We start from the raw sequence: 21,618 nt of genomic DNA, 5'->3' as shown, positions 1-21,618 counted from the left end.
AATAACTTATGGATTATATAATTTAAAATATTTTTTTAAAATGATATTTTATATCATATAATTTGAAAATCTGGATTTTAAATAACTTTTAAAATTTGGACATTTTAAAAAAACTTTCAAATCATATAATTTGAAAACTAATTTAGACTTTTGAATCATGTAATTCATAAACTAATTATGAATTTAGAAAAAGATTTCGAACAAAAGGGTGACATTTTTTTTTCTTTCCAACAAGTTTCTGAATTAAACAAGTAAATGTAGAAAATTAATAGTTTCATTTCCTTATTTCCTCTCATATTTCTCCAGAATCAAGTACAATGTAAATAAAATATTATATTATAATATAATTATTATCAATTATTTTTTTAGGAAAACAACTAGTTATAATACTCGCTATTATCAAGTAGTTTTTATATTTAATATTTGTATTTTTTATATATATTTATTCTGTTTGATCAAATTATTTAAGTATTTTTATTTTTTAGGACTAAAGTAAATATCGATTTTTACTCTATCTCTATTTTCGTTCAATTTTATTTTTTAAATTTATTTTTTAATACATAGTAAATGTTAAGATTTTCACACTGCCGTTTGAGATGACTTATAAGTTAATTACTATAAAAGTGAATAAACTTATTAAAGTAAACAATGTATGTGTTAACAGGGTAAAACACATTGAAAATTGGGTCAAATTGAAAAGTTTAATATTATGCAAAATGTTGACCTAAGATTTGAATCTCCACAGGAGATATAGATACATTTAATATTTGATATTATCTTGAACATGATTCTCAAGTAAGTAAGAAGAACTATGGGAAGCAAAACAAAAGAAAGCAAAAATTTACTTAATCAGAAATTATTTTGCATAATAAATTAATTAACTTTCATAATTTTTATTTTAAAAGTCATATAAATCATGATTTTTAATTGGTGAGAGTATTTTAGAAGAAAAAAAAATATCCGTAAAAATTAGTCAATTTATTAAAATATCCGTAACACCTTTACCATTTAATTTGTATACATTATCAATGTTAGAAAACTTAAACAGTGAACTAAAAAACAAATTATTGATAAGAGTTTTAATATGTAAATCAACAAATAGTGTACAATAGTTTGTGATTAATAATTAAAAATCTGAATTTTCGTTTTACTCACCCTAGTTAATAAAAGAGATATAGAATGAAATGTCTCTGAAGGGTTGATGAAGGCGTTTATAACTCAAGTTTTGAGCCAAATTAGCTTCCATGTCTATCCATTTTAAAATAAATTGGAAACCCATTTAGGTAGAAATGAGTGAGATATTAAGTGAAACAAGTATTATTTATTTTTAAAAAAAATGGATTGAAGATATTATTTTGATATCTTATGTCAATTTGCTTACGATTTATTAATATTCGGTGCTTGCCTCAAATAGCCTAATATTATTATTACCGGGTAAGTATTTATACATAAATTATTTTCTAATTATCTCTATATCCCCATATCTTTTAGTTTTATAAAGAGAATTTTTACTTTAGTATCAGTTAAATTTTATGATATTTTCAATAAACAATAATTAAACTATTCCATTTATTTTATAAAAAGTCTTTCTTTTTTTTTTTATTTAAATTTTGTTTGATGAAATGTTTTAAATAAAATGAAAAGTGAGTATTGTTTATTAAAATATAAGAGAGATGATTATTTTAAAATATAATAGTTAAAATAGATATAGAAATAGGAATTAGGAATTTTGAATTTCATTGTTGAAGTAGAATCTGTAACTAACTTTTTGTGTTAATAGTTCTTCATACAGTAGAAGCTCTCTGCCTCATACTTCTTCACACTCATCTCGTTTTTCTGCTAACTTTTCTTTTCCATTTTTACCAGAGGCAGGTTTGGGTTAGGGTTTATCAAATAAAAAATTTACTCGCACTTTCGTAATGATACCTTCAATTCTTTGCGCATAAATTTCTAGAATCTTCTCTACGGTCGTTGTTATTTCTTTGTTTGTCTGTCATCATTTGCAGGATATTGATAGGAAATAGAAAGAGTACCAAAAACTCTGCCGCGAAGGCTGTGCATGCCCATGAATTTATGGCGCCTGAGAAGAGTTCGCGCCGGAGAATTTGGTCTATTAGGTATTTTGGGCACGAATTAAATAATTTTTTTCTGTAAGCATTTATAAGAAAAAAGCGTGTAGGAATAAGAAAGTGAATTAAATAGAGATTAAAATAAACTGATGCAGTTAACTTTTGTAGGGTGCAAAGTTGAGTTTAACATGTGGGAGTAATGCAATGCATTTTACCTTATCATTTTCTTCTAGTGTAAGTGCTTACGGAAAATTTTATCAGTAAGGTCTTATTTTCTCTTGTTATCTGTTTATGCTTTTACCTGATTTTTTTTTCTAATTCATATACGTATATAAGTATACATTCATATACAAGTATGTATATGTATATATATGATTATTGTCTGTGTCTTAGAAGGGATGATTTGCAAGTCTCGTCTTCGCCGTAATTATTTCCCTGCATATGCACAAGGGCAGTGACCACCAAGCGGTTCCAGAGTGTTATTGGTCAGTCAGACTTTTCTATATATAGGCCCTTTTCTCGCCCAAAGTTGAGTGTTCAGCTCCTGTTTAGTTTTTGTCCTTCAACTACAGACCATATGGTTTGGTATTCAGAGAATAATAAGCTGTGGGGGAGGGAGCCGTTTATGGTGATATGGCTAAAATCATATTTGCTCTGCTTCTTTACTTGGATGCCTGTGATTCTACCCAGGTCTAATATTCATATTTAGTTTTTAAAAACTCGTGTCTTATAAAGTGTTTACCAAAAAAATCTGATAATGTAGCACCCTTAACTATGACATTCAAATTCAGTACTTATATTTTGGTTTCCCTCATTTTAATATGATTTTTACCCTGTGTCTGCATTAATCGTTTTTTAAGACTTAATCAACTAGAACTGGTAATTAGTTTACTGTATTAAATGTATTGTTTTATTTTAAGAACTTATGTGCTTCACTTTTCCTTTTTGTTAGGCATTACAATATTTGGCACAATGAGGTATAGACGACCTGATGTGTTCACTGTTTACGTTGGACTAGAAGCTAGGTACTGTTTAGGTATTTTTCTTGACAAGATCACCTAATTCTCCATAGTTTCCCCCAGTAGAAACTTAGTCATTCCTTGTTCTTAATGCGTGGCAGAATAACTTACAATGTTACCACCCTTCCTCAATGCTCACTGTATTTGTGGCTTGATATTAGAAAGGAAGTCATCTCTTGTACAACATACGGTAGTCACTATTCCATTCCCTGGGATAATGTTGTTCACATGTAATGGTTTTGAAATTCCTCATTAGATTATCATTGATATTGCAGCAACCAAGCTTTTTCTTAGTGGTGGCGGGTAGATCAAATATAATATTTTATTATGAATCATTGACCTCTAAATCTTTCTTACTCTAGTGATAGACCTATCTTCTATCTGGCCTACTCCTTACTACAGTTTCTGTACGACTTTTCCAAGCACTCCCAAATCATCTAAGGTCAGTTTTTCTACTTTTCCACAATAAATATGACAGGAACTTGGGAATTATGGGGTTTCTAAGTCCTAGAATGTGATGCTCATCGAATTGTGTAAGTACTTGGTTCTTTCCCCTCAGTAATTAACTTTTTGAGGGTAGGTTCCCCAAGTGCTGAAAACTTGGGAATTGGTTTAGTGTTGGTCCTCAGCAGGGACTTGATACTCTGCTGAGATGCTTTCGGGACATCTTATCTGGGAAGTAGAAAGTCCAAGAAAGGAAAATATTTTTTAATCATAATAATAACATATTATATTATAATATAATGGATTGTGGTTAGGTTATATAGTAAATCTAAATATAATTGATTATGCAGCAAATGTACCAAATTGGTCCCTAGCTTAGAGAGAAAATTCTTGTTGGATATTCCAGTTAACTTCTAGAGTTTTGAACTCCAAATGACTTGTCTCTGGAAGATTTATTCTCGATGTGGCAGTTCATTTTTATTTACAAGTTACAACCGGAGGTTTCTTCCTGTTCTAGTATGACATGCTAAAATGTCGAGTAATGGATTGCATTGCTGGTTGCATCTTGCTCTTAATTATTTTAATTGAAAGATGAAAAACTTGGGGGTCTGTTCAATAGTATAGTTTGATTCAGTTTTTTCATTTTCACCTACCAAAAATCAACCAAATCAGTTCCTGAAAAGTTATGCAATCTAATCTTTCAGTGATCAGAGGAAGTAATCCAATCCAGTATCAAATTAGTTTTTTATATGGAAATTTAATTATATCAGTAAAAGAAACACTAACATTGTTTTTCTTTTCTGTTTATTACAACTATCATATCTTGATTTCACTAGGATTTTGGTTGGATTGAATTCCAATCTGTTTTGAGTATCTTACAATTAAGCAGTAATACCACCCATGAGTTGACCGTAGGAGAGTAGCTTCTGAGTTACCTTGTTTTTTTGCTTTTAAAGTCAAGTAATTCTTATTAAATATAACTAATTGTATCTGGCACGATCATCATGCAAATGAAATGCTGTATCATAAGGCAAACCGCCAAAGTTTAGAAAAGATCAACCAGGATACAGAACTTTATTTTTTCATGACTGCAATAGAAGCTAAAGAACATGGACTCGGAGACGGTGTCATTATCAATCCTCCCAGCTCTCCAACCATTGCAGACTATTGCATAATGTTGAATAAGAATGATCTTTTAGGTTGCCCAGTCTAGTTTCAATTTTTCGTGAGAACATGCATCCATGTGGTAAAAGAGAAGACCCCCCTTCCCTCCACTCTTATGGAGTGATTGGTATTGTGTTTGGTAAAGAAAAAGAATATAAGAAACGGGAAATTCTTATCTATGTTTGCTCTACTAAACATTTAAACACCTAATTTTATTTTCTAAACTTTTTTTCTCCCTCTCTACCATAATTAAGCATTTTTATTCTGTTGGCATTCATGTATCATGCAATATGATTTTCTCACTAGTGGAGACGAAATCAGGTGACTTCCAAACCACACTAGCCAAGTAACATCAGATTTTTATTTTTTTTTAAATATCACATTTTTATAATATACTTATTAAGTTTTAAGTTATACATAAAATTATGTATTTTTAATTAAGTTTTTATTAATTTTTTTGTTCTATTAGAAACTCCAAATTTTTATATTTTCAATTGAGTTCCCGTTCTTTATTTTTTTTCTCGTTAATTAGATAGTATGACTATTATTTTCTCTTATCATTTTGTTTACTTATCAATAAATAGATTTGAGATTTTATAAATCATTTTGTTTACTTATCAATAAATAAATTTGAGATTTTATAAATCATTTTGTTTACTTGTAAAAAAATGTGAGATTTTATAAATAAACAAGATGAGGGATAAGATAATAATTACATTAGTAAGTTAACAAAAAATTAAATGATAGATATTCAATTGAAAAAATAAAAAGTTGAATACTCAATAGAACAAAAAATATATAATAACGATTCAATATTAAAAATACTTAAATTTAAGATGGACTTAAAATTTAATTAAATCTTATTATTAATTAAAAGGTGCTAGAAATCACAAAAACGGTAGGAATCTTATAATTTTTTGTTTCTAATAAACTTTAACTAATAAAAAATTACCAGTCAAATGTGCTGTATATCAGGTTTCCACTTTATTTTTTAATTTTTACAGTTGTCCACGTTACTAGTGGTACTAGGGAATAAATAAATTTGAGGATAATATTAACAACTAATTGCTATCTAATTAAGGATTTGTATGAATAACCTTTTTAATACGTATTTTAAAAAAGAAAAATACATAATTAATTTTTTAATAAACAATAAGTTAATTTTAATCTATAGAAAAAATGTATATTCTATTATTATTTAAAAATTATGAACATAATTATTCAAAGAAATATTTTCTGAGTGAAGTTGTCTCACGTGTGTGATTGGGTGTATGTTTATCTATAAGTGGAATGTAACCGTGCACGTGTGTTTTATTGGATTCGTGCAGGTCTAGGATTTGGATTCCCTCGGTATTGGATAAACTCTCAGCCATTGCATTACCTCATACAGAGATTCGAAGATATGTAGGCGTTATCTACATCTTTTTTATAGTAATAAAAAATCAACTAACATAATTAAAAAAATAATTATCATTTAATAACTAATTCTATCCCTCTTTTATATGAAATAATAATAATTATTATTTACTTTAATCCAAATACAATATACAGTAATATATAATAGTACCGTAATAAAAATACTTATTTAAATTTTAAGGATAGGATAGTTGTAACAAGATAATGTATAAAAAAAGTTAACAGATATTTCTTTACTAATTGTTACATAAGATATAAGGCAACCGTCACCTTTTCTGTGCTTGTTCGTGTATTTGGATATTAAAGTTATGAGATAAGATAATCAAACAAGAGAAAACGATTAGGTTAGATTAGTTACGTATACACAATGTTTGATGCAGTAGTTATTCATAAACAAAACATAATCTTTAATGTAGTACTTTAGGGTTCAGCAATCAATCAAAAAAGGTAAATCATGAAACACACAGACACATAATTTACTGTTAGTGTAAAAATATGTTAACAGTGTAGTGAAATTAAATTAAATAACTTTAAAAATAAAATATAGAGTTAGGTGCATTAATAACTAGTTTAAAAATCAATATAATCACTAATCATCCCAAACTTTTAAATGATTGTTGTTTTAATAAATTCTCTTTTCTTTTTATTATATATATATATATATATATATATATATATATATATATATATTCTAATCAATAATAAGGTAAACGATAAATGAGAAAGGATTTCAACATTCATTAATAGAGAATTTGCAGTAACATAGATATTACAACTTAATGTTATAACTTATGTCTCTCTGAAACTACTGAATAAAATACATGAATAGTGTTTTTCGTTTTAAAAGAGAATAATCACTAGATGATTTCATAAAATAGGTCATATTTTAGTAGACGCTATGAGAATGAGATAATATAACAATGTCAAACGGTTTATGAAACTTAAAAAGACAAAATTTTATCGAATTATTTTTCACAAACAAAAGTACTAGAAAGAGAAAGAAAAAAAGAAAATAAAGTAATAAGTATATTTATTAAGAAAATAAATTAAATTTGTTATATTTAAAATAATAAATAAATAAATAAACTTAATTAATTAAAGTTACCAATACATTTGGTGTGAACAAATATTTTTTTTAAACATCAATTTTCTTTACCACTTATTTTTTTCTCTATGCATATATGAGTAAAAGCTTAAACATATGGAAATCAATAAACAATCACTTATTTTTTTTTCTACTTTCTATATTACCGAATAAAGAGAATATTTTTTTCTTTTTTTTTTCTGCATGACTCACTAAACTCTTCATCATTCCTTTAACTCTACACTTCTTTCCCTTCATAATAATTATACATACTTTTTTATTATACACGGACTTGTATTTCACATCTACATACTACTGATACATACCTTTCATCATACCGTTTAATTAGAAGATTTAATATTAAAGTATATTTCATTTTTGATAATACGTTTTTTTAATTATGATCATTTTAAAAAACATTTGATTATAAAAACTGTTTTGCTGTTTTTAATCCTCGACCCTAAACCCTAAACCCTAAACCCTAAACCCTAAACCCTAAACCCTAAACCTTTACATTTGCAATTATTAAAAAGATAACATTTTATTATTCCGATTAATTTATGAAGTAGTAATTCTATTATAATTTAAAATATATTTTGAGATTATGATTATTGTTATATATATATATGTGTGTCTCATATTTTAGTTATACCTTGATTTACAAAATTTCAAATTGTACACACAAATCTTTTTTATTTAATATATATATTTTCTTTAAAAATATTACATTTTTGTTTTAGAATAAATATATGAATTGACAAGGTAAATATTTTTACACTATTATTCAATAAAAAAATACCACTTATGATAACTTTGTTAATTCTTATAATAATAATTTTTAAAATAATAACTTTTTATTAACTGAGAGTGTAAGATTTGTTACATAGAAATTAAACTGTGTTATCCCTTGTTTGTTTAATCTTTAAAAAGTATATGTATTTGTAATTTGTATTGATGAACTAAAAATATATTTGCTTTTATTAATCGAAAAATACATCGTTTTCATTGAAACTCAAGTAAAAAAAAACATATATTTTTTAATGAATGTTGGTTTTTTTTTAGTGGACGGAGAGATATGTGAATATAATGAGTTCTGATATATGAACGAATTATATATCACTTTTAACCAAAAATTTAAGTAAATTTGTGAATTTTTTATATATTGTTATCTTACTGATCTTTATGATAAATTTACAGAGTGTGAGAACTCATGACTCCACATTTAAATTCTTAATTAATATTTTAATTTCTTCTGACACACATAATTTAAAAACATTTTTAAACAAAAAAGTGTAAATAATAATGTTTTTAGATAGTTATGACTTTTAGGTCTAACTTTTCTTTATACAGACTAAATCTAATCAAACAAACTATAACATAAAAAAACATAAAAACTGAAAGAGTAATGATATTTTGACACCTGCTCCATTTATCCCCACAACAAAATATTAATATTTATAATAAAAAATTAAAAAATATAAAACAATGTTTTTAATGAAAATATAGATAAAAGGCAAAATGTTTAAATAATTTTTAAAATTAAAAGAATTAAAATATTAATATTTAGTGGGGTGTAGGGTGGAGCAATAGTGTCAAAAAAATCATTTTCCAAAATGAAAATAGGTTTTAATGAAGGCATTAAACAAAAATAGATAATTAATGAATTTCATCCCTAGATTTGTGGGTGAGTGAAAGCACACACACAAGATCAGATGAGAAGGAGCTTAATAAAAAAGGCATGGGAATTTGGCATTTTGTGCAATGGAAGTTTCACCTTTTGGAGGATATAAAGTTGAGTACAATACACCTTTTCCAACCATATTTCTCCATCCATCTTAGTACTGCCAAAAGGGTGTGCCACTCATAACTGTTCCACCAAATGAACCACTCAACATTCATCATACCAAAACACACAAATAAACAAATCAAAAGCATCTCACTACTTCCATCAAATGGGGGGCACCCAACAAAAAAAATAAACACCTTCTCACTTTCCATGCTACAAATGCCCCACTCCTCAACATCTAAATTCACCCAAGTTTCATTCACGTGGTTGCTTCATTAATTATATGCAACTTGCTTTTCTAAATTTTGCAGGAGCACCAGATAAACTAAAATAAATATATTACATGCACAAAGAATTGATATCCAATAAGAAAAATAAGATAGAATAGATAATTATTTTGTTGTACCTACTAGATGCATAGTATAAAAAAACTTAATAGAGAAATAACTATATAGCATTGATTGTGCCAAACCATTATTGTTTAACTACAGGAACTGATGGTTTTTGTCTAAACACTAACCCTGCTCGTGCCAAAGTGATGAACAATGCTTAGTTGTGAACCGCTATTCTTCAGTAACAGTAACAGTATGTGATGTGAATAAAGGATACAGAAGATAAGAAAAATTCTGAATTGAAAGAAGTGGATGAAATGGATATGTAACATGGGAGAAAACAATAGATACACTAGCGACCAAGCAAACACCAAAACAACACTTGAATCAAAAAGGGGCAACGGGAATCCTTTCATCGGAAAAAATGCTCCTCGTGAAGGGCAAGAAAGATGAAGACATGGGCAACTCCTCAAGCTCGTCGAAAAAATCAAGTTCTTCATTTTTGGAAGCAGACAAGTTCTTGACTTGTGCATAACAAAGGGGCTCTTCTTCCTCCTCCAAGAGGAGATCTATTCTTTCATGGCTTTTCTCCGTGTTTAGCTTGAAAGGGTCTTCTTGTTCCATTTCTATGTCTTGGGAGCATCGTATTGGAGATTGCAAGTAAAGAAATTTTTCTTCATCACTGGGCTTATTATTATTATTATCCCTTTGCTCTTCTTCTATATGTTCTGGATCTTCCTCCTTTGAGGTAGCTGAGAGGTCTTGGGTGGTTTCGGATTCGGATTCTTTTGGTTGCTGGGGTGAATTTGTGGTGGTGGTGGTGGTGGGGCATGGATGGTTATGCGCAGAGGTGTATGTGATGATGAGCGTTGAAGCATCTGTTCTGCATCTCTCTACTTGCTTTTTGGCTGAACAACCTTTGGATGTGCTGCACTTGTAATAGCCCCTGCATAATTGTGGCAAAACCAAACTTATAGATCTACCAAAAATTTAGCAGATAAACGTATTTAGCATTTTAATTACGAAATACAATTACCAGCCGAATTCAAAACCAATAACATTAGTTGATTCATGTCACTAAAGGTAAATTAGCTTGTTTTCAAAATAACTAGTGCGAAAGTAAAAAGAAAATAAACAGATTTGCATGCCTCTTGAGTCTCAGGGTTCGAAAATGTGAATCTAGTCATGTGGATATACCAACCAAGTTATTCAATTTGACCATAATGCAATGAAAGGTAACAAGAAACAAGAGCCAAAAGGTACAGCTACTAAATTGATCACTTCATTCATTCTTTTAAGAATTATAATCTTTATATGGGTGGGGAATCAGGAAGAAGGACAAGTAAAGACTGTATATGGGTCCATATGGATCAAGAAATCATTTTGTAGTAGAAAGAATAATGAACACCTTGGATATGGAGACCCTTTGATTGGTTTTTGTCCATATTTCCTCCAAGACCAAAAATCCGAAGGTAGCCCTTCATTCTTGAGCTTGCCAACATTCTCTCCAATCCTCACTGCCACAACTGTTTTCTCAACCATTTTCCTGTCACATGCAGGACTCAAGCATAAAACTTCCAAGCAGCACTTTACCAAAACTAGAAAAGAAAAATCTCTTATCTGCTTTTATTTTCTTAAGCAAGCATTTCACCTACCTTTTCTTTGATGTTTGAGTCTCTGATGATTTGAGCTCTGAAGATGGCTCTGACTCAGGTTGGGGGGAGGCATTAGCATCAGTGTCCATAGCTATGTATCTGTGTTGTTTTGGTGCAAACTTGGTCTGAGAAATGGTGGTTTTGAGAGGGAAGAAGATGAGTGATTAGAGAGAGAAAAAATAGTATAGTAGTAGGAAGAAGGACAGGTTAAGAGATAATGGCAAAGCCTGCAAGTTGCTTTCTCTCTTTCTTTTCACTCATTTAATATAAAGTTATGAAGAAGTTGCACATATGAGTAACAGCGCAGCCCCCAGCAACCCCACCTTCCAATATACTATTAATAAGCAGCCTTCAAATAAAGAGATATTTTTTAGGACAAAATTTCATCACTGCCACGTGGAATTCATTTCCTATGTCAAACCAAAAAAGAAATCCAATTCCTCAGGAACACATGCCATTCCCAACTTTCATTCGATCACATACTAAAACCATCTTCTGTTCTGTTACTGCTACACTACCATTCCAAACACTCACATTTACTTTAAGAAATATTCCATTTTACCCTTCTCGCCATTTTTCTCTTTAAAAGGATCAAAATAATAATTTCACCCTCCTTTTGCTTATACCAATATTCAACATTTTTTTTAATTACTCTCCAGTGGAGTACTATCTTATTAACGTTTTTCTAAGCCTCTTCTTATCTTTATGTGTGAATATTGTGTGCATCAATCTACAATTTACTATTTTGTATAGTATTTGTTATGTAATTGTCATTTAGTTTTTTATAATGCAAGATATCTCTTTCATTAATAGTCAATTTTAAATTTTATTTTTTTATAATTTTATTTTAAAACATGGCTACGAATCAAAATATTATATGAGGAGTTTTTTTTGGTTAAGTCTATGGATGAGTCTATTGTTCGAAAATATAAAACAATATTTTATTCTGCTAATCGAATAACTTTTATTTCATTTAAACATAATCTTAAATTACTCAAGCATATTTTTAAATTATTCAGACATAAATAATAGCCAGCTAAAATGATAAACTTAATAATTTAACATAATCCTTCTTAAATGTTATGTTTGATATGAAAATACATTATACTATTTAGCCAAAATGAATAGTTAAAGGTTATGTACAAATAGTTGCTTAAAGATTAATATAGAAATACATAGCTATGGATTGTGATACCTTAATATATATAGTTATGTACAATGTTCATATTTAGTTCTATACTATAATCTCTGTACAGCCAATTGTATATAATCTCTAGATATCACTGTTTATAGTTATTTTTATCTATACTGATCTATATGCAACAAATTGTATGTAGCTTTAGCTTCTATTTAAAAAAAATAAAAATAAATAAATATATATATATATATATATATATATATATATATTAATGTACCTGAGAAAATAAATCATTCTCTTTCAATTATATTTGTCTTTTGAAAAAAATGTAATATAGTTTAAACAAGATTTAAACTTTCTTTTTTTCCTTTAGTTTGGATGAGTGAATTGAACTTAAAAATATTGAATAAAATATTGTTTAATTTATTGTTTGAATAAACTCTTCTCGAATTAATTTATGTGATTATCGGAAGCGTGGTCTCTATTCATCTCTCTTTATTTTTTTATCTTTGACGGAATGCCAATCAATATATTTCGAAGTTTTAAGAAAAAAAATAATTTATATGTTTTCAAAGGTCGTTACCATTTACTTTAGAATATATATCTATTTATACTATCTGAATTGGTTGCTCTACTGGGATGAACAGTTAATCTAAGTCCTGTAGACCCAAAGTCGTTTTAGTTATGATCCCATACTTTTTTTACACTTAATTAATGTTAATGAAAACAATAACCCTAAAAACTAGTTGATTGATTACACTAATCTCATATTTGAGTGATAGCAACAAGTCTTTGAAAAAAATTAGACATGTAATCGTGGTATGAAACAGTTAATTTTTTTTTTTTGAGAAATGAAAAAATTATTTATAAAAAAATACTTATAACATATTTATGTTAGAGTGACAATCCATAATTTAAAAATGATTGCTTTCTACAGTTTTTAAATGACAGTTTGAGTTTTTAGAAAAAGATTTTTGAAATCAAAATGAAACCTCTGTTAAAATACCATTCTGTTACTCTATTTGTATTAGAATATTATTCTGTTACTGCTGCTATTCTATTTTTCTGTTTTCTGTTTTTGGGCCCTTTGGACACTTACTAGTGCCTACATTTTTTTACCTTCTCTAAACACAATACACTGTACATTTTCAAAGATTGATTAATGAAACCCTCTTCCACTCATCTTTTCTCTCTTTCAAAGTTTCTCCTCGTTCTTTCTCCGAACTTCTCTGTATTTACAGTTATTGTTTTGACACTCTCTCTTTTACTGCAATTTTGACCATTTTCATGAACCTCTTTCTTGAAATTTATTGGAATTTTCAATTTAGCTGTAACAGTTTTTAATCAATATTTTTATTGATTTATTGAGTTTATAACATACCAGAGTTTCAAACAAAAGAAATGCCATGGCATCGAAGATTTCATATTTATATCATAATTCATAACGAATGAAAACATTACATTATCCACTAATGTATTAATATATTTAAAAAAAACTGATTTATTTCTAATAAAAAAATCAACATGAGGTAAATTTGTTAATTTTTATAATAGATATGGCGAAATAATACATAAACATAAATGAATATATTATAATTTTGATTATTTTTATATACAATAACAACAGTGAAAATAAAACTTAAGATCTTATATATCCATTCCAACTTTCTACCTGTAGGTCGACCTTAACGAGTATAAATTTGATTCATTGTCACATTCTAATGTTTGATAATTTACTTTATCAAAGATTTTTTTTTTAATTTCTATTGCTATTTCATGATCATATTATTATTTTAAATGTTTTTTTATTAAGGATATAAATATCTGTGTTTTAAAATGCTAACAACAATATAAAGAAAAGGGGTTCCATTCTAGTATAGGGCTATATGCATAGTTTTGACACTTGGATTGGAACCTTGCTCCTCTTTCTCTCATTTTCCAAAGAGCCATTGGAATTTGGTGGAATATTTTGATTAGGTGGCCTAGCAACACTACTTGGAAAAGAGTGTCCAATTTATGTAGTGGGGTTTTAATAAACGATTAACCAAACCATAACCTCTTCTCACCTCTTCTCCCAAACAAGAAATAGACTGAGAAAGAAATAGGACACCACACGTACAAAATATACATTTTACATTCTAATAAATTAATATTTTAATTATTGTACCGACATGGACAACACCTGATCCTTGGTCTCCCTAACCGAGACCCACCTAGCTGTCTGAGACCTGATTTATCTAACTGAAACCAGAGAACCTTGGCTGAGACCTAAGACTTGGCTGAGAGGACGAGGCCGACGACCTACTCGATTGAGACCAGAGAAAGACCTTAGAGACTTGGCCGAGACAACTGAGACCATGGAATCCTGACCGACGGCCGACCCATATTACCGTTAAAGCTCAAACCAAGGTCAATAAAGTTAATCCGTCATTAAGAATTAGGTAATACAACCCTAAGCGGTATCCACTCTGATAAACGGGCCCAACAAGGTAGGCCTAGAATAATATAAATAGCACGCATCCCAAGGAGTAAGGTACGTCATTTATTACTGTTCACCTGCTAGAACGCCATCACCCGCTTTACTGACTTGAGCGTCGAAGTGCCTTCGCAGGTATCCCACCATCCGGGCGAGTACTGAAGGAGAAGCAGGAGGACGAGAAGAATTCCAGTTCATCACCCAACAACCTGACCAACTGAAGGAAGGAGAAGAAGACTTCAGTAGTTTTTTAGGTCCATCTCCTTAGTAGGACCAATTATTTTTAATTTAAAATATTATTATAATGGTTTATCAAATCTAAGTGTTTTACATTTTAGGTGTTAAAGAAATTTTTTCAAACAAATAATCCCCTCCAACAACCACTCTTCACCTTTCTTCATCTTTTGTAGCAAAATGGCTGATTCCTTTATCCGTGGAATTAGGAGCCAAACCAACGCGCAAAAAGATATAAAAAAGAAGAATTATGAAGTTTTTATATTGGTCTCCATCTATCAACCTACAATCATAGATTTTCACATTTATATATATTTTCCAACAAGATTCTAGGACATTGTCATATAAAATGTCAACTGAACGGACAACAGACGTGGCAACCACCTTTTCCTTTTCCAGCAACTATAGTTGCTAAGTCACGTATATTAGAGACACACCTCAATGTTGAACTGATTCCTAGGTGGTGTTTGGTTTGTTGCAATGCAAACACTGGTCATGGTTGCTACGAGTAGTTTGCAGCAGAAAACCAAAGATCTCTTGAAGGGCATAACCCCAAAAGAGATCTTCTACATCTTCACCTTCACTATCCTCACCCTCCTCTTACCTCTTTCCTTTCTGCTACTAGCCAAATTCTCCGATGCACAATACTATCTCCAAACCCTCACCTGGTACCATTCACCACACCACTTTCCCTATGCTTTAACACTCGCCCTTCACATCAACCCTCTCATTCTCTACGTTCTCGTCTCCCTTTTTAGCATGGCTTCGTTCATCCACGTTTTGACGGGAAAAATCATCACTTTGAGAGACCCTTCATCACCATCTAGTACTGTTGTTCAACCTCGTCTCTACACTGCGTGGATTCTCCTTTGCACGTTCCAAGTTTGTGTTGGTTTGGGAATTGAGGGGAGTATTGAGGTGGGGTTATATGACTCCGATGAGTCCAGCTTTGGCGTTGAGAGGAGCTTTTTAAGCAGAGTGGTTTTCCTCGTGGGGTTGCACCAGACGACGCAGGTTTGGGCGAGGATGGTGGTGAGGCCTGTGGTGGATGACACGGTGTTTGGTGTTGAGAGGGAAGTTAGATTGGTGGAGAGGGCGGTGGTGGCGGCGAGCTTGGGTGGGTTGTGGTGGTGGAGGTTGAGGGAGGATGTGGAGAGTTTGGTGGTAATGGTTGAGGCGAAGAAAGAGCAATTGATGGATGTGAGAGTGAGTGAGTTTGTTGGGTGGTGGCTCTACAATCTTACTGTCACAATTGGGATGGTAAAGGTTATAAGGGGTCTTATAGAGATGGCCACAATTTTTCTGTGGAGAAGAAATGCAACAATCTCCAAGGTGGAACATTGTGAGATTGATGATAACTTGTAATTTTCTTTATAACAGATATTTTATGATTTACATACGGGACCTTATCAAGATTAAATTCTCCAAATTCGATATATTTTTTTCTTTTAAACAAATATATTTTGAATTCCATAATCCATAAACTATTCACAAATACAAAATACATTCCGATTTCATAATTCAGGATGTACTTTTAAAAAAAAACTGATTATAGAATCTGGAAGTTATATCCAATCAAAAAGATCAGCCCATGTAGATAGAAGCAGAATTTGGTCCATCGCTGATGGGGCCCAATGTTTGTATTTGAAACGTAACAGAGGCCCAAAGATTAGCCCATCACATTTTGGTTGTGTTGGCTGAAATTTATGGGAGTGTTTATTTTTTTCTAAAACCTTTCTCAATTGGCTTATTTGAGTAATTTCCCATCCTATGCTCGACTCCGCAACAAATTATTGCATGGTTTCAAATATTTGTATGATTAGTCTAAATTAATATTCACATATGGTAAGAATACGTATAACGTTTTAGTTTATGAAAATAATAATAACCCTTAATTATACCTCACTTCTTTTAATATTCATTTCAATTTTAGAAAATATTTTTAGAATTAAATATTTAATAATAAAATAATAACCTTTTATATTTTAATATCCTAAATTTATTATTTTTTTTACTAAAGTCCCTATTAAAACTAAAAAATTAGCATTAGAAATCGATAAGATTCATAAAAACATATTTGAATCCTTAAAGATATTACATTAAAGATATTACAAATATACTTGTTTTTTCTTCTTTTCAATATAATTTTCACTTTAAATAGTTTTTAAATTGGTATCTAGTTAGTTACCAAAGTTTTAACTATACTAACTAATTACTTTTTGTCTCTAAAATTGATTTTTATCTCATGATTTTTTTGTAGTGATTATTAATAGATGAAGTGATAATACTTTTGTCTTGTCATTTTAATCTACTGATTAATTTTTTTTTATCTATGATCTCTTCTAATTATCATTCTCTTAACAAAAGAATAAAATAAAATAATAAAATATTTTAAAAAATAAATTAAACTAAAAATATTTAAATTTTATGAGTTAGTAAAAATTAATATAAGTCTGCTAATTATTCTTCACAAACTTCTTTCATTCAAAGTTCATTCTTATCCAATTGCTTAATTCATCTCAACTTCCTCGTTTTATTTATTTTCATCCCAGATCCCAGCTAAATGTAAATCAATTCAATCTCGATCATTGATTAAATTCAATAAAAAGTTATCAATAAGAATCGATTACTAAATTTCATGCTAAGAATCATCACAACTTTAAATGGACATTGTTAAGTATATTTGGAAACGTTTTAGAGGGAATAAAATACAAAATTAATTATTATTTTAATTATATAATTTTATTATCTTAATTCCAATTTTAATGTGATGCTGATAGTATGGATTTAGCAATTCTCATAAAATTTTAAATAAAATGTAATTTAAACATATTTGTTGCATGATAGCACATTTTACTTACATATTTTTTATAACTTTTTTAAATATTTTATAGGAGATGTTTATAATCTAAATAAATTATTGATAAAAAAAAACTCAAGCATATATTTCATTTCACCAAAAACAAAATCAATCATTAATTTTCATAGCATATTCCTCATACTTATTTGCTCATAAACTAAAAAAAATGCAGAGATGAAGTGAGTTTGGAGTTGCACTATTGTTGGATTCCCTTGTTTTATTGGAAAAATCCTAAATCCAACATTTTTTATTCAATCCCTTCTTCATTTTCTTGGACCGTCTAATCAATCTGGCTGAACTTCTTATGAAAACTTCAGATATAATATTACTCCATGTGTTTCGTGGCTTCTTCGGACCCATACCATTGCTTCCACAAAGAAAACTTTTGATAATTAAATACAATTTTTCATTGTTATATGGCAAAGTTTTCGGTTGATGTTTTTTTTTAATTGCTGGCTGACGACTGCAATGAGAACATCGAGGACATCACCATCGGAGTTACATGTTCCTATCACTTTCATAAGTTTCGTGATGACAAGTTTCTTCAATCAGTTCAAATATTCCTTTTCCACCTTGAATCATGGTAATTCATACCCTCTCCCCTATGTTTATCTAGACGAACACACTTTCTTGATTAATTACGCTGTATAATCCAACATGGAAATTGACCAATTTTCATCCACAGCTCTAAATTTAAAAGAAATCCTTGTGGGTTATGGCTCTGCACAAGAGGATGTGTTCAAAGGGCAAGAGAGTTTCTCTGGAATGAAATTGCTGGGACCTATTGAGGATGAAAATGGAACCAAATTGTTGAAGGATGAAGATCAGAAACAGCTACAAGAACCCGAAGTTGATGAGTTGTTAGAAGAGTTTAACTGTGGCCATGATATGCAAGAATTCAATGAAACTACAGAGCCAGCGAAACATGACGTAGAATCAGCTGAACACAATAAGCAGGTGCCACCATTATTAGCATCCTTAGAGTTGCTGAGAAACTACGGAAGCAGATTTAAGAGACTAAGCGAGCAAAATATAACGAAACCTTCTTTGGATCCTCACCAGATATCAACTGAAGAAATAATGAGAGTGGCTGGAGCAAGGTATTATTGTTACATATATTATTTCAATTCATTAACAGATTTTAATTGGATTGTTAGTTATGATTAGTTGATACATTACAGAAAACAACTAGCTATGGTTAGATTGCTGTTAACATAACATAACCATAAATTTTGTATGTGAGTTGGTGTTGAGGGTTTTGACATTCCTTATGTCATTCTTATTAATATATCTAGTTCTTGATTGTTGGAAAAAAGATAGGTTAATAAAATTTCTAAAAACATTTTGTAACTAAATTATTTTAAAAAGTACTTTTGTTAAATAAAATCAATATATTCTCTTTACTAATAAGATTTGTGTTTTATGATTTATCTCTCTTATGATCTTGGGCTTTGGCATGCATTCTCTCAGATATGTTCAATATTCTGCACATTGGAATGATAGTTTTTGCATCCCTATGCATCCATACGGTTTGGATTTTGGTGGTTTGTCTGAGGAAGAAAATAGAGAGGTAGAACTTGTTCAGTTTCTCCTTGGTGCAGCTGAGAGGGTAGGTTGCCAACAATTTGAACGTGCAAGCAAGTTACTTCTCCACTGTCAACTGAATTCATCAGCCAATGCAAGCCCTGTTCAGAGAGTCATCTTTCACTTCGCTCAAGCACTTCGAGAGAGAATCGACAGAGGACTGGGAAGGATGACAGCTAAGGGATCAGAGAAAAATGAAGAAGTGGAGTTAATTCAAAAGCTTGACACCAAAGTTGCCCTAACATGCCATAAAAATATTCCTTTCAATCAAGTCATGCAATTCACTGGAATACAAGCTATAGTGGAACATGTTGCATCTGAGACCAAAATTCATCTTATTGATCTTGAAAGTGTAAGTGGGGTGCACGATACAGTTTTGATGCAAGCACTGACTGAACGCCAGGATTACAAAGTGCAACTTTTCAAGATAACTGCACTTGCACTGAGTTCATACAAAGCCATGATAGAAGAGACTGGAAAAAGGTTAGCTAGGTTTGCTGAATCCTTGAACTTACCCTTTTCATATAATGCTGTTTTTGTGACAGACTTTGCAGAGATAAGGAAAGATGATTTTGAAATTGGAGAGGATGAAGTTGTGGCTGTCTACTCTCCATATTTTCTGAGGGGCATGGTATCAAGGCCAGATTGTATGGAAAACTTGATGAGGGTTATATGGAATATCAAACCGGTTATAATGATAGTCCTTGAAGTTGAAGCAAACCATAACTCACCCTTCTTTGTGAACCGCTTCATTGAAGCGTTGTTCTTCTACTCGGCATTTTTTGATTGCCTTGGAAGCTGCATGAATCATGAGAATGAGTGCAGAATGAAAATAGAAGCAGTATTATCTGAGGGGATACGGGACATTGTTGCAATGGAAGGGAGAGAAAGAAAAGTTAGAAATGTGAAGATAGATGTTTGGAGAAGGTTCTTTGCAAGGTACCGAATGGTGGAAATAGGGTTCAGTGAGTCATCTCTTTACCAAGCTCACTTGGTTAACAAAGAGTTTGCCTTTGGGAAATTCTGCACTGTAGACAAAAATGGCAAGTGTCTTTTAGTTGGATGGAAAGGGACCCCACTTCATTCAATCTCAGCTTGGAGATTTCTTTGACAAAATGATTGAGATATACTCATTCATTTGGGAATCAGAATGTCAAGTTTCTTATTTATTTTTGTTGGAAATTCCAAATCAATTACACATATTTTAAAAGTTTCTTGTATATACTTTTTTTATATAGGTTGAATTAAGTTTAACTTTTTATACACTTTTATATTAGGTTTAAAATTCACAAACTTTTCTTAATAACTTTGTTAGAATATTTGTTTTATGTTATTAACCAAATTTTACGATGAAGTTTTCCTCAATTAAATTAGTTTATCTAATTATCGATTTAATCTGTTTTTTATTTGCAATCTTAACCGAATTTAACTCATTTAGGTTACATTTTGTAAACCATGATTTAGCCTAATTAAATCTTATTTTGAAAAAGACTTCTATTGAGATAATGATTTGAGAGGTAAAATATAAGTGTAATTTAGTCATTAGTCATCTTCTTCTCAATTATTATTGAAAACAAAATCATTAAATAAATTTCAAAAACATGCTCTCCATTTCAATGTTTTTAGGGACTGAATTTAAAAGAGAACTCAATTAAACTATTAACAATATTTATTTGATAAAAATACAATAAACCAATTTCAGTGAAAATTAAATTTTAGTCTAGTGAATTAAACTAAATTCAGAAATTATAAATTATCCATGTTTCTTTTTAAAAGTGGACATCTATTATCTTGCTCTGTTTTTTATCATTACAAAATTTTATTTTTTCTAATAACTATATTGTCCTTAAATGCACTTTGTAGTTTGAATGTGAAAATATCACTTTTTTTAAAAGAGACTAGATGGATTTCCACCGAATAATTGCAAAAAGAAAAGAAAAGTAAATTTAGTCTCTTTTAACCTTAGAAAAATCATGTATAAACTTTAGAGAGAAGACTAAGTTCAATATATTATTACATGTACTTAATATATTATTTTATTAATATTATTACCTATTTTATTTATTAAATCAAATAGATATATAAATATATTAAATGTTTATAAATAAGTAGGTAAATTTCTATATAAATTTTATTTTGGGACCTCATAAAGTATGACATCACTTAAAGTAAAAAAAATAATTTATAAATATTATTTTATTTTAATCTATCCAAAAAAAATGTAAATCTTTTTTTGTCTCAATGTATTAAATATTAAAATAAAGGACATATGGAAACACTAACAATATTTTGTTATTGTAAAATACACTAAAAAGGTTGATGAGCTTGAGAGTGTAATATTAATATTAGAAGAAGAT

At 29.7% G+C, this 21,618-nt stretch overlaps 3 protein-coding genes across 3 annotated transcripts; 2 read left to right on the top strand and 1 right to left on the bottom strand.

Moving 5' to 3' along the window:
• Positions 1-9,414: 9,414 nt before the first annotated feature.
• On the bottom strand, positions 9,415-11,289 carry LOC137814793 (probable WRKY transcription factor 69). Its single transcript, XM_068617701.1, has 3 exons — positions 10,970-11,289; positions 10,723-10,860; positions 9,415-10,260 (listed from the first exon to the last, which is right to left on the bottom strand). The coding sequence occupies exons 1-3, from the start codon at positions 11,056-11,058 to the stop codon at positions 9,702-9,704; spliced, it is 786 nt and encodes a 261-aa protein (XP_068473802.1). The 5' UTR covers positions 11,059-11,289; the 3' UTR covers positions 9,415-9,701.
• A 3,900-nt stretch (positions 11,290-15,189) lies between these two features.
• On the top strand, positions 15,190-16,237 carry LOC137816241 (uncharacterized). Its single transcript, XM_068619317.1, has one exon. It carries the CDS (start codon positions 15,298-15,300, stop codon positions 16,180-16,182), a length of 885 nt encoding a protein of 294 aa, XP_068475418.1. The 5' UTR covers positions 15,190-15,297; the 3' UTR covers positions 16,183-16,237.
• Positions 16,238-18,208: 1,971 nt separating this feature from the next.
• Positions 18,209-20,471, top strand: LOC137816240 (DELLA protein RGL1-like). Its single transcript, XM_068619316.1, has 2 exons — positions 18,209-18,777; positions 19,148-20,471. Exons 1-2 carry the CDS (start codon positions 18,335-18,337, stop codon positions 20,370-20,372), a joined length of 1,668 nt encoding a protein of 555 aa, XP_068475417.1. The 5' UTR covers positions 18,209-18,334; the 3' UTR covers positions 20,373-20,471.
• The last annotated feature ends 1,147 nt before the right edge of the window (positions 20,472-21,618 follow it).

Source organism: Phaseolus vulgaris, chromosome 1, assembly GCF_000499845.2.
Source record: "Phaseolus vulgaris cultivar G19833 chromosome 1, P. vulgaris v2.0, whole genome shotgun sequence".
NCBI classification, from domain to species: domain Eukaryota; kingdom Viridiplantae; phylum Streptophyta; class Magnoliopsida; order Fabales; family Fabaceae; genus Phaseolus; species Phaseolus vulgaris.
Note: the sequence above shows the minus strand (reverse complement) of the source record. Positions and strands in the feature narration are given on the sequence as shown.

Bases quoted from the DNA above. Each gene is read 5' to 3' on its own strand.
- LOC137814793 (XM_068617701.1), bottom strand. From the start codon at position 11,058: ATGGACACTGATGCTAATGCCTCCCCCCAACCTGAGTCAGAGCCATCT. The intron at 10,861-10,969 runs GTAGGTGAAATG...TGCATGTGACAG, and splicing joins ACTCAAACATCAAAGAAAAG to GAAAATGGTTGAGAAAACAG. The intron at 10,261-10,722 runs GTGTTCATTATT...ACAATTATGCAG, and splicing joins AAAGGGTCTCCATATCCAAG to GGGCTATTACAAGTGCAGCA.
- LOC137816241 (XM_068619317.1), top strand. From the start codon at position 15,298: ATGCAAACACTGGTCATGGTTGCTACGAGTAGTTTGCAGCAGAAAACC.
- LOC137816240 (XM_068619316.1), top strand. From the start codon at position 18,335: ATGGAAATTGACCAATTTTCATCCACAGCTCTAAATTTAAAAGAAATC. The intron at 18,778-19,147 runs GTATTATTGTTA...GCATTCTCTCAG, and splicing joins ATGAGAGTGGCTGGAGCAAG to ATATGTTCAATATTCTGCAC.